At 44.8% G+C, this 13898-nt stretch overlaps 1 protein-coding gene across 2 annotated transcripts in view; it reads left to right on the forward strand.

Moving 5' to 3' along the window:
• Positions 1–7560: 7560 nt before the first annotated feature.
• Positions 7561–13898, forward strand: part of AGO4 (argonaute RISC component 4) — a 32805-nt gene continuing 26467 nt past the window's right edge. For both annotated transcript variants that reach the window (XR_004692757.2, XM_035118310.2), the window contains exon 1: positions 7561–8062. Coding sequence is in view for 1 of the 2 variants with exons in the window: in XM_035118310.2 (XP_034974201.1) it covers positions 8044–8062 (19 nt within the window). In the remaining variant the exon portion in view is untranslated. The remainder of the gene's footprint in view (positions 8063–13898) is intronic.

The following is a 13898-nucleotide window of genomic DNA, read 5'->3' on the forward strand; positions in this document are numbered from 1 at the left end:
TAAGCTGCTCCTCATAAGGCATCTTTCCAGGCCTTTGACCATTTTGGTTGCCCTCTTCTGGACACGTTCAAGCTTGTCAGTATCCTTCTTGAACTGTGGTGCCCAGAACTGGACACAGTACTCCAGGTGAGGTCTGACAAGAGCAGAATACAGTGGTACTATTACTTCCCTAGTTCTAGATGCTATACTCCTATTGATGCAGCCAAGAATTGCATTGGCTTTTTTAGCTGCTGCATCACACTGCTGACTCATGTCAAGTCATTATCTCTAAGCTTAGCCTACTTCACAGAGTTGTTGTGAGGATAAAATCATAGGAAGGGTTCTGTATACTACTCAGAGCCATTTGAAGGAAGGGTAGGATTTTTTTTAAAAGTGTAGTACATAGTTTTTGAATGGCAAGAAAACTCCAGGGGTCTCCACGCATACCTCAGGTTCATGTTTCCTTAGAATAAAGTCACCATAAAGGTAAAGGGACCCCTGACAGTTAGGTTGTCACGGACGACTATGGGGTTGCAGCGCTCATCTCGCTTTACTGGCCGAAGGCGCCGGCGTATAGCTTCTGGGTCATGTGGCCAGAATGACTAAGCCACTTCTGGCGAACCAGAGCAGTGCACAGAAACGGCGTTTACCTTCCCGCCAGAGCGGTACCTTTTTATCTACTTGCACTTTGACGTGCTTTCGAACTCCTAGGTTGGCAGGAGCTGGGACCGAGCAATGGGAGCACACCCCATCGCGGGGATTCGAACTGCCAACCTTCTGATTGGCAAGCCCTAGGCTCTGTGGTTTAGACCACAGCGCCACCCGCGTCCCTTAAAAGTCACCATAGACTGTGGTTTATTTGTGATATAGCATATGGTTTTATTTACACATAAATTTGGGATGAACATAAGATGATGGAAAGTTCACAGCATTAACACTCCAAGAAACACAGAACCCCATTAGTCTTCGATGAAGTCTTCCCAATGCTCTAACAATAGAAAGTGTGCCGCCCTCTCCCTGTGATTGAGGGGGCCAGGGCCAAGCAAAGTCGGCATATACGCATGCTGTGGCCTGTGCAAGCATGATGTCAGCATGCCCCACATCATGTGTGCATGGCCAACAGGGAATTTTGAGGGAGCCAAGACCCTTCCTTTAAATTTGTTGGGCGGCTCAGCACGCTGGCCTCCCCTAGATGGCGCACCTGAACACTTGATTGTCACATAGAGAGCAAAATCACACCTGTCTTCCTACTTCCATTAACCAGCCTATCCTTTGTTCTCCACACCTTGATGACATCGCCATGGGGTCCATGGGGTCACGAAGAGTCGGACACGACTAAACGACTAAACAACAACAATAAATATAAATATGATGATAATCATGATTTTATGTCCCCTCAGCTCTCCTAAATCCAGCACTGCATGTGGTATCCAGGAAGAGCAGCAAATAGCCTGGTGATGACCATGGAAAGACTCTAGCAAGCTCAAGCACTTGAAGGATTAAAAGCCATTCACCAAATCCATTCTAACTGCCTAAAGTTAAGTGTACAAATAGTAGTAATACCAAACTTTATGTATAATTACATATAAAGACATTGCACTTTATTAGTTGACATCAAAGGGAAATAAATCTTACTATGGAGCTCATGCCTAGTAAATATTTCCCAGAGAAGCAATAAATGCCGTAGCTGCTTAAATCCCATTCTGCTTTATGATGGATGGGTGAATTGCCAACATAGGGAAATAATAATCATAATATTTTAAGAGGTTACTTCTTAGTAAGTGTGTTTATGACTGCAGCCTTAAAGATAAATTGTGTATGAATAGTGCATGTGTTTTACTGCCTTTTTGGATTGGGACCTATTTTATTTTTAACTGCTCAAGGGCTAATGATACCAGCTAATTTCCTCCCTACCAGTGTCTTTCATTCCTGCCAAATTCTGAGTGACATCCCATGATTGCTATTGATCTGTGCTCTCTGTGTTAACTATTAGCTGCTGGGTACTAATCAATCATTAATGCCTGTGAGAAGAGCTATCACATTTATCAGTGGACAGCAAACACACACACACACACACACACACAGAGAGAGAGAGAGAGAGAGAGAGAGAGAGAGAGAGAGAGAGAGAGAGAGAGAGAGAGAGAGAGGCTGTGATCCTAAGGGATTGTGCATCCTTTTGAAAACTTCAGCATCTAAGTGGGCTTCAGATAATAGATCTCATTTATTTGCAAAAGGGTTACTACAACCAGACCCTTATGCCTGCCTACTTGGAAGTAGGCAGTGATTTAAAAGATACTTACTTCATATCAAGTGTGCTTAGGAGTTTGACTACACAGACCAGGCATATTCATGTTTACTCTGAAGTAAGTCCGGGTGGCGCTGTCTAAACCACTGAGGCTAGGGCTTGCCGACTGGAAGGTCGGCAGTTTGAATCCCCACAACGGGGTGAGCTCCCGTTGTTTGGTCCCAGCTCCTGCCAACCTAGCAGTTCGAAAGCACGTCAAAGTGCAAGTAGATAAATAGGTACCGCTACAGTGGGAAGGTAAATGGCATTTCCGTGCGCTACTCTGGTTCACCAGAAGCGGCTTTGTCATGCTGGCCAACCACAGAGTCGGTCATGACTGGACCTAATGGTCAGGGGTCCCTTTACCTTTAAGTCCCACATGTATTCAGTAAGCCTTACCTGCAGGTAAGTATATGTAGGATAGCACCCTTAGAATGCTTTAACATGAAACTGAAAACACCTGAGCTGCCTTAATTATTACAATTTGCATATACCAATAGAAGCTTGTATATAAGATGATTGTTTGGCTAGAACATGGTTTATGGAATAGGTGTGGCTCAGTGGTAGAGCATGTACTCTCCATGCAAAAGGTCCCTGGCAGCTCCAGGTAAGACTATTTTCTTAGTTGAAGAAAGGATTATGCTAAAGGAGACATTGAGATAAAACACAGGAAAGTTTTTGCTTGTTAAAATTTAACATGTAAGTGTAATAATGAACCTAGACCAGGAGCAACAAGTAGCATGTCCCTATAGCAGATGTGGAATGAGGAAATGGTACCTTATTTTGCCGGTGTGGTTTTGCACTGTTCTGGGGTATAAATGTTTGTGTGTGTGTGTTGTGTGTGTTACACAGGTAAATTGATAACTGAGCATGCCCATGATGATTTCCAGGTTTGTCTGTGGGTGTTTTTTAAGGTATATGTGCATGGGTAACTAATACCTGTATATACCGTATATCCAGAATTGTAGTTGGGGTTTATGCAGTTCTATAAAAATAACCCTCCCCAAAAATCTTCCCAATTGGAAGAGGAATGGAGGGTAGTGAATTCATAACAGGGACAGCTCAATAAACCCCCAATGTGGTTACATCCCACCAAAGACCATCTACTACTCTGGACGGGAAAGATCAGGTCATGTATCTGGATGGAACACTTGTGCACATGTGTGGATGTCCCCACTTAAATTTGCGCACACAAAATGTGGATTCTCAGCAAAGTAACAACCTCATATGGGTGTGCTTTATGTTATCTCAGTTCTTAAAACAGTCCTGTAAGGTAGGGCAGTTTTGCAACCCCCATGTTTTTTTCTGTGAAGAGGTGAGGCTGAGAAATAGTGACCTGTCTAGGATAACTCTGTGACTTATAGCTAAGGTGAGATTTGAAGAGGGAACTTTCTGTTCATCATTTACTTTCCTGGTAACTATATTGGTTAGTTTTCTCTGCTTTATTAGTTTGAATCCACCTGAATAAATATTTTCTAATCTATTTTAACCCTAACCTGGATAGCTTAGTTGGTTAGAGCATGGTGCTGCTGATGCCAAGGTTGCAGATTTGCTCCCCATATGGGACAGCTGCATATTCCTTCATTGCAGGGTGTTGGACTACTAGATAATCCACAAGGTCCCTTCCAACTCTAGAATTCTAGAAGAACTATATGCCTGTTGATTTTTTGATGGGATACAGGAATAGCGTGTTCAGATCCTGTGATCTCTGTTTTGGGGATACCAGGCTCTAAAACCGGAGAAGCTGTGCAGAAGTTCTTACTTTGACCCCAATATTGTCTGTTAACAAGGTTTTTGAGTAGAAGCAATGGGGAAGTCTGCAGTCATTGTAATCTTTAAGAGCTGCAATTAGAGGCACTGCTAAGGCCTTAAAAGACATTGTGAACACCTGTGGTGCAAATGCTAATTTATCCACTAGAGATGCAAATATTAGGCTGGTTTTCAGAAGGAAAGCTTGCTGGTATGTTTACTATTTTATTGAGTTCAGTCATAAAGGCTGATGGCTTAACCATACTGGAGCTTTTTAAATGCTTTAAAATTCAGGGTGATTAGAAGAATCATTATGATAATCAGAGTATGAAAAAAGCCAGTATTTGCTATTATTATTCCCCAACTTCTCTCTTCCCCTCCCCAGGTTAAGGTTAATTTTGCTGTAGCACAAATTCACAAGAAAGTGGTGTCAGAGATTTGCAGGTAGCAGCTGCCTGCTTAGACTAGTATGCATTACAAGCATGCTTAGAAAATTGATGTGCCTAAATTTTCACACCAGATCACTGGAAAAGCTAATGATGGCAAATGGAAACAAAATACAAAAAAAAATATCCTTCCAGTAGCACCTTAGACTCGAGACCAACTAAGTTTGTCATTGGTATGAACTTATCTGAAGAAGTGTGCATGCACATGAAAGCTCATACCAATGACAAACTTAGTTGGTCTCTAAGGTGCTACTGGAAGGAATTTTTTATTTTAGTTTCGACTATGGCAGACCATGGCTACCTACCGATGACAAATGGAACAGCAGAAAATGAGCATCATTCCCAGGTAGCACTTTCTCTTGCCCTCCTGGTTCCTTGACAACCTTTCAATTTACCCCCACACAGTTGAAATTCTGTGGCCTTAATCAAAAGTATGGCCCACTGATTTCTATGAAATATGCTGCTACGTGAATGTGCCTTGGAGAGAATAATTTTATTGAAAGTAGGAGAGTAGAGCAATCTGTGTTACTTGAGTGTTACCTCTTCCTGCTAACACACTTGCCATTTCCCCTTTTACCTTCACCTCAACAAGCCCTTACTCCTCAGGTGAGATGTGTGGCGGAAACAGTACTGTGTGTGTACCATGCAATCTGCCCGGCACTCTTAAACTAACTTTAGCTGCCCTCTGTGCGGTGGAGGATACTGCCCCAACACTCAGACCAATCTGGTTGGCTTTTATACTCATTTGCCTCAGGCAACAAAATGCCTCAGGCCAGCCCTGATCAAAACTTTATTGGGACTTGTTCATCATTTACCGGTAGGAGGCTCTGCAGCCCTTGCCCCCATCCCCAAATCTGATCCAAGGGTTGGGGAAACCTTTGGGATAGCATTTGGAGCAGAGGAGGCGACATTGAGGGCTGCAAGAGAAAGGTGGAATTTGCAAAAACTGCCTCCTTCCATCCACGGCTCCCACCCAAATGAATCCTAGGAACTGTAGTTTGTGAAGTGGGTTGGAATTGTAATTATGTGAGGGATAAACTACAGTTCCCAGGATTATTTGTGGAAGCAGATTGCTTTAAATGTAGCTTGTTAAGAACAGAAAGCAGTTCAAAGATAGGGGAGACAGGTATTGGACCTTTACTTCTTCTCCTGCTGAATATGCTTTCTAACATTATTTCTTATTTTTGGTGTGAGTGTGTATTTGGTAACTTTCCACAACTACCTGTTGGGGTGGAATATTTGATTGCAGCACCTTTTGAAGACGAACTGAATTTGTAACAATTTAGCTGAAATGCCTTTGAGAAACAACCTGCTTTATAGAATTTATATCCCAATCTATGAAATTTCTTTTTTCCTCTATTCTAAGAAACCCTCCTAGAGTGCGTTTGTGTCTCCTAAGTCTAGCTACAGCAGCACACTTGGTGCTGGGAGGAATGCACCCATATATCTTTTTTCAGCCTATAGTTTTCCACATTAAAAAATTATGCTCACAGCTATTGGAAAATGAGTGATTCCGAAATGTTGAGCTATGGGAGGCACATCTAAGAAGATGGATTGGGTTGTCAGAATGCTGGCATATGTGCTATGTTTGGAGATTTCCTTTCCAGTGGGACGTACAAGTAGGACAGTAGTGAGGAAACTTTTCAGCCCAGGGGATGTATTCCATTCTGGGCAATACAAGGGCCACATACATATGGCAGATATGACCAGAGGCAAAAATGGACAGATCAACAAATAAGAAATTTACTTTTCTATTCAGACTAGCAAAAGGCATGATCAGCGTTCAAGGACACATTCTAGGCCAGCCATGCAAAAATACTCAAGGTGTGAAGAGGGGCAATGAGGGCTGTGGCCTGGTAAGAGTTGCAAGGGCCATATAGAGGGAGTTGAAGGGCAACCTTAGGGGCCTGGGCCTGAGGCAGGGCAGTGTGAAATGTGAGGTGCTGGCATGCCCAAACTGACATTGGCCTTGGGCTTAACTGCCTCATAATTATGACCGCTGGGTGTTTAAATGGCTATAGATCCTCTACAAGGAAACTCTGGGAACTACATTAATATGAAGCAGGAATGGAGATTTAGGATGGAATATTCCCATCCTTCTGCTGTTGAAGCAAACATTTTATCAACAGAGGATGCAAAAATGGAAAAGAATACTACTATCATGGGCTGGCAGGATGCAGAGGAGTGGTGGGAGACACCAGCTGGGGAACCCCCAAGTTGAACCCTCAGGGGAAGAAGGCTCAGAGCCATCAATGGGACATTGATGAGTAGTGCTTGCTATGTGTGCAAGAGCTCTAATGGGGTAAATGACACCTGCTTAATGGCACAACCCTATTTTTGCTTACCTAGGAGCAAGACTCATTAAATTAAATGGGGCTTGCTTCTGAGTAGACAAGGATATGATTGCGTGGCATCTCTTGTAAAACAGACCTTAGAACTCCCCCCCCCCCAATCACAGGTAGACTCATGGGTGGTGGGGTAGTCCTTGTGGCTGGTGTGAAAAGAGAACACACTCCGCACATGGTCAAAGGCACTCTTGGGGCCCCACAGACCGAAGCTCCCTGATAACTTCCGAAAGGGCTGAAGTCCTGCGCAGTCTCTTCTCTTGCTGAGTGGGGGATGGAGAGAAAGAATGGCAGGCGCCGGCGCCCCCGCTCTGCTTAAATGCCTTTAGTTGGCAGGCAGGGCGAGGTCGGCGGCAGCCTCTCTGTGCATGGGTTTGTGTTTGAGGGAGACGGTAACAAGCGCGCGCGGGGAGCGCGCTCCCCCCCGTCCCCCAAACGGCAGCGAATGCAGCACTCCCCCTTCAGAGTCTTCTGCCGGACCGGGGAAAAGCGGGCGAGGAAAGGAAGCTGATCCACACGCGCGTACACCTTCGAGGCTAAGAGGACGGAACAATATGCCGCGCCGCGCGTGCACCTTACGCGGCTCTTCGCCTCAGCCATTCTCCACATCCCCTGCCCCCCCCCCCGTTGGTTGAAGCGGGCGGAGCTAGTCGCGCACTTGCGCCTAGGGTGACAGCTGAGGCGGCTGCGCTGTGAAAGGGGGCCTGGGTGCGCGCGCCTGAGGGAGGCACAGGGGGCGCGCACGCACAAACACACGCACGGCCTGGGCCTGAGTGAAAGGCAGCGAGCGGCAGTGGCCGCAGCGCGGATACGCACATTTACTGTCTCCTCTCTCTGGCACCGTCCACTCGGTCTCGGGGCCGAGAAGGCGCGCGAGCGCGCACATCCCCCAACACACAGACACGCGCGACCGAGCGTGGAGAAGGGGGAGGAAGAGGAGGCGGAGGCGGGTGGGGGAGGAGAAAGAGGAGGAGGAAGAGGAAGAAGAAGAGGCGCTCCCGGTGCCGAGGGAGAGTGCTAGGCGGCTGGGCTGGTTCCGCCGAGGCGGCCGCGGGCTGTTGGCGAGGCGGGGACGCCCCCTCCCCCCGCCTCCTGTTCCCCCCCAGTTCCCGGTACTGACCCTCACACCGGAGCCAATATTCCCGAAATTAAGAGATACGCTGCGGCGGCGGCGGCTGGAGCTGCGGGGCCCGGGGCGGCCGGGACCGGAGGGGACCGCAGCGAGGCCGCCGCCGCCGCCATGGAGGCGCTGGGACCAGGTGAGAGGGGGGGGGGTGAGGCCTTCATGTATATGCATGCAAAGGGTGTGCAGGGTGTGTATGCGAGCGAGTGTGGTGGGAGGGGCCCAACGGCGGTCTTGAGGCCATGGGTGACGATGTGGGTCACGGTTGGGATGTGATGGAGGGAAGAGGGAAGGAGCCTTTGCCCTTGCATGCCTTGCTTGGGAGTGACATTGGCAGCGGGGGTTGCTCCACCTGGGGGAGGCTGCAGAGGTGGGGCTTGGAGTGTTGTTGGTTTTTCTTGAAGGGTGGGGCTGGGCCATAGGGCTTAAATGGATATATCTTCCAGCAGAAGCCTTGGGAGGAAGGAAAGGCTTGTGTTATAAGAATTTTAAGCTTAACCATTTGTTTATTTAGGTGTCCGCAGACAAACCATTCATTTAAAGCACACACACCCCTTCCAAATCACGGGAACTATTGTTTCCATAGAACTATAACTCCTAGCACCCTTAAGTGTAAGCCCCCAGGATTCTCTTGGGGATGTGCGTGCTTTTTTTATGTGGCCTAAGAGGCTGATAGTGGTGGCCCTGTTGCTTTTGTGCCTTGAGGGCTATTTGCACCCACATAGCATGTAATGTTTTAGGTAGATGCTTAAAAAAAGAGGTGGTGGCAGCTTGGGTGTATACCTGGAAACTAATGTGTGCAGTAAGCAGCCTTGCACCTCAGTGTGAACTCAGCCCTGCAGGGAAATTGGCTCTGACCAGGCTTGCTTTAAAAATGGGTAAGCCTGTAGCATAGTAGTACCCTCTGCAGGCTAGCTATTAAAGTTCTGGGCCCTAATTTATCTTGTTTTAGGTGTGCATTCTAGTGTTCATTCTCCCTTACCAAGGGCTCTGGGTGGGTAATAATTTAAGTGGAATGGAGCACTTACTTTTGGATGTCAGCCCAAACTGGGAAGTCTTAGCACCATACTGGTTGATGATTAGATGTAGGGCCTGAATGGCCCAGTTATGTTCTTGGCATCTTAATCCCAGGACTGTGATAAGAGTTGAGGTATGTATCAGTAGTACTGGTGAGGAACTTCACTCTTGAGCTGATGGAGCTCCTAATATATAAGAGATGTGCCTGGATTGGGCAACAGAAATAAGCGCTAGAAAGATAGCTAATATTCTTTGATAGTAGTGTAATGAATTGATATGAGAGGTGATAACATTAAGGTCTGGTTCATTTGGCCAGATGGAACTTGGAAGCATTGTGTTCATGAAGGGAACAACTGAGGTTAGCAATTGGTTGTGGTTTTTGGGGTGAAGTAGGGATTTCTGCCTCCTGTTACCATAGGTCTTTTGTTCAAGTGATGTTCTTTTAAAGTAGATTCTTAAGGCTTATTTTCCCCCAGCCAATCTTTGTCTAATTGTGTCCTTTTTTAAACTTACATTATCTAGTTGTCTGAACCATAAACCCACTGAGCAGGACCTGTCCTTTATGTGTATTTTGTACAGCACTGTGATTTTGTGGCATTTGATTGTTTTAGTTATCATTGATAAGCCTTGCTTCAGCTTCTGTAACTTGGAGTTCTGTTGTGGGTAATTGTTGTGGCGTCCTTCATCTGAAGTCTCATTTGCACCCCCACTCTGTTCTGGTAGATGCAAAACTGTACCAATGTTCTCTTTTATGTATCTCAAATGTTGAGGGCTAAAAGCTGGTAGAGGTACCTCAGGTTACAGACTCCGCTAACCCAGAAATAGTACCTTGGGTTAAGAACTTTGCTTCAGGATGAGAACAGAAATCGCGTGGAGGCAGCGCAGCGGCAGTGGGAGGCCCCATTAGCTAAAGTGGTACCTCAGGTTAAGAACAGTTTCAGGTTAAGAACGGACCTCCAGAACAAATTAAGTTCTTAACCCGAGGTACCACTGTACTTAGTTAGATGAGTCACTGTTGTAGTGTATTTTATATTTTTATCCTACCTTTTGACTCATTAGGAGCCCCCAGAGCAGCTAACTATCCAATAGTGTACAGAAATATAATTGGATGCCGTGCTTTAGACCAATCCTCCCCATATTCTCCATTTGCAGCCTGCAGCTTCCTTGAGAGTCTTGTGTTGGGTACTCAGTGAATTCCCACCTGGAAGTGGTATGAGTTGCTGTTGCTTAGCATCATCATTTGATTTGATTGGGTGAGCTTTTGGGGTGGTGTGTATGTTTAGCCTAGGGTAGTTATGCATGGTTCTGCACTCTGCAGGGTTCTACTCTAATATCATTTTATATGATGCTGCTGGGTGAGGTCATTTGGAGATTTGAGGCATAGTGTCATTATATTTTTATTTCTTTTTCATTTGTATCAGATGCAGTTCATGAATGGCTAAAATCAAGTAATGAACTGGATATGAATTAATATGTTCAATTCTGACATGACAGATGCAGATGGTGGGTGATTTTATTAGAAAGGATCTAACGGACATTCCTCCTCTTGTTGGGTTCATACTCCCCATTAAGTAGATAGCTGTTTGGGAGTTACCCGAGGCCTGGCAGTGTTTTGGATGGCTGTGTAGAAGCTTGTGTTCTATAAGCTTTCACTGATATGTCCACTGTGCCCTTTTCTGAAGACTCGGGGACTTGGCCATAGTCATGCATGCTCTGTAACCTTTTAAATTGACTGTTGTAATGGGCTTTGCATGTACCTTTCCTTATGGACAGTCTGGACCAGCTGAAGGTTGGAAGTCCAATAGTGTACAGTATCTTTTGTCAGAGTTCTGAAAATGTGAGATGGTCATCGTTTGTGAGCCCTACAGGTTGCCTCTTGGTTATTGAGCTAAACTCCAGATACTGTACTGATTTTGACTTACACAGCCTGAGTCTGCTCTGTGATACATTAAAGATCACTTTCTCCCATATAGACTCCTCCCTACATAAACTGTGAGTCACCATAAACAAGAGAGTGCTTTCAGTGCTGCAATAATAAAGTATTTTCAGCAGTGGTGCCTGGATTGTGGCCCTCCATGTGCTTTGGAGCTGAGCCTTTTGTGTATCCAAATGACATGTTTGTTTCATTTGTGTTTTGTGTAAGGTTGAATTCTGATGTTACTGTTGTTCCATGTTGCTCTAAACCCATTTTGAAAGCAAATGTTTTTTTAATTGACTAGATTTTTAAAATGTGTGATGTCCATGTAAATCCCTTTGCTTTTGCAGCTACTTTGCAATACATTTACCTGTAAAAACAGAACTCTAATTTTTTATTTGCAGTGGACAATTTTGCTAAGACTGTAAATTTGGCAACTTTTTGCCTTTTGACAAGTGAGTAAGTGAAACAATGGGATTATTTTTTTCTTAAAAGTGGCCTTAATAATTCATTGATAAGGGATCCAGTGTTGGTTGAGGTTTAGGTTGTTAGCTGATAGCCCCGGAAGTTGCCAGTTTTTTTATTGCAAAATGTGACCAAGTGTTGGTTTAGCAAGCTTAATGGAGCTGGTAAAGTCACATGCAGAGACTGCACCACTTCTCTGTTAACTTGTTATTTCACTTCCTTTGTCACTTTCAGCAAAGAGGAACACAAGTACAGTCAAACCTCGGTTTGCGACTGCCTCCGTTTGCGACCACTTCGGTTTCCGATCACCGTGGACTCGGAAGTGTTTACATCTGGGTTCCGCAGCGCTCGGATGCACAGAAGCGACCTGTGCAGTGCACGCGTGCGCAGAAGCGCTCTATTGGCGCTTCGTGCACATGCAGAAGTGTGCCTTCAGCAAACGATCAATTCGGTGAGCGACCAGCTCTGCGGAACGGATTGCGGTCGCAAACCGAGGTACCACTGTAGGTTACTGAACTTCACAGGGAGGTTCCTCTCCAAAGAGCTTAGAGTGTTGGTGTCCTTGTGAGGAGTCTGTGAGGCAGGCAAAGTTCACATTTGGGGGATTCCTTGTGGAATGAGTATGGCTTAGAGAGAGTGATGACTTGACCAAGGCTACCCATTGACCTGAGCAAGGTTTCGAAAATGAGTTTCCCACATGCAAATCCTCTAGCATGCCTCAGTGGCTAAATATGTAGAAAGGCTGATTCACAAAAAGTCTCTTAAATGGTAAGTCTAACAAATTTTGCATTGTACTCATATTGCATTATGCACCCAAGTGGATTCACTTTTGATTTATGCTCATTATGAAAATTTAGATGACCCCTTGCCATTCAGGGTTAAGGGAGAAAGAAGCTGGTCATATACAGCACACAGTTAAAATATGTAATTTTCTTCCGCGTGATGTAGGGATGGCCACCAACTTTGATGTTTTTAAAAGAGGGTTAGACAAATCCATAGCAGATTAGGCTATCAGTGAATGCTAGTCATGATGCTTGTGTACTGTCTCCAGTGTTAGAGGTAGTGTTCCTCTGAATATCGGTAAGAGTTGCTGGAAATCTCAAGAAGTGCTGTTGCACTCAGGTCCTGCTTGCAGGCTTCCTGTAGGCATCTGGCTTGCCACTGAGAACATGATGCTGGACTAGATTGGCCTTTAGTTTGATCCAGCAGAACTCCTCTTAGCTATATGAAATGGCTTCTGCATTGTGAAGTGCCTTCAGATTTTCTGGGCATTTTGTCTTCTGTGTTGGTATGTTCCTGGAGGTGCAAGATATTTTCTTATGTAGACAGATACCGGTACTGTACTTAAATGTAAAATTACCAAAGCAAATATATGGGCAGAAGTTAAATTGGTTATAAATAAACTTTTTTCTTTGGAATATTGGTTTCTGAATTGCATGACATAGGTGTCAGATACCACATGAAAGATGATAATTTGTTGGCTCTAGGACGTTTGCATTTTAGCAAGCTCTGCTGTGATTATGCTTGCTTCTGTGAAGGATGGTGGCACCCTGCTTCAGTGGCAACCTGTTAGACGTGATCTTTCCTTTTCTCTCTCTCCTTGCCAGCAGTGACTTACCGTATTTATTACCTAGAGCAAGGAATGTGGGATTCCCACTACTTACAGTGATGTACTCAGGAGCTGAATTCCAGCTGAATTCTGAGTCTCCTTGATAAAGTTTTAGTCATAGATTAGTTTAACCTCTTCATTACTACAGCTCATAATAAAGAAATTCTTGGCTTGGTACTATTTAAAGAATTGGCATTGTGAATGCTTCATGGATATGATGACTCACCTTCTTAATCAAATTCACCTTGGGAAGAATTGTGAAAACAGTTGCTTTCTTTAACAGTATTTTATCTGTTTGTTTGATATTTATTAAATTTCTATGCCATCCAAAAAACTACATAATTCAGAGCAGGGTTCAAAATTAGCAGGGCGCCAGGGACATTTTGCACCTAAAGATTGTCCATTTGGGAGCACCTCCAAAAGTCTGGGTGCCATTTTTTGCACCTGTTTGACACTCAAGGATTACAAAAATGCATGTGCTTTGAAGCCACGAAGTATTTTAAGGAGTTTAACATAATAAAGAGTAGAGTGTTTTGAAGACTGAAGTATGGTACCAATATTTTTATTTTAAGCACCAAATTAAACATGTATTAACAGTTTCTGCTAAAATGTGATATTAACAATGTGTCACTTAAGTGAGTTGTGTATTAGCTCATGCTTATAAAAATAATAAATAAAAAGTGTTGCCGACTTCTCCCCAGTGGCGACTAGACATTCTGTTTTGGTGCCTGCAACCCAGGTCCCAGAAGCCATTTGGCTCCTAGCTTTTCCATCCCAGTTTCTAACACTGATTCAGAGTGCTAGTGACTACTTGTAAAGCCCTAAACTTCATGGGACCTGGTTACTGAAGGACCACATTCTGTCACACAAACTGGTCAAGGCCCATACGAAGTTAGGCAGGTGATGGTTGGGGGTGACTGCAGGGGATGGGAGAGCAAGTATGGATTGGCTAAAATGCCTGAAGGA

This window comes from Zootoca vivipara, chromosome 6 (genome assembly GCF_963506605.1).
Source record: "Zootoca vivipara chromosome 6, rZooViv1.1, whole genome shotgun sequence".
In the NCBI taxonomy this organism is placed as follows: domain Eukaryota; kingdom Metazoa; phylum Chordata; class Lepidosauria; order Squamata; family Lacertidae; genus Zootoca; species Zootoca vivipara.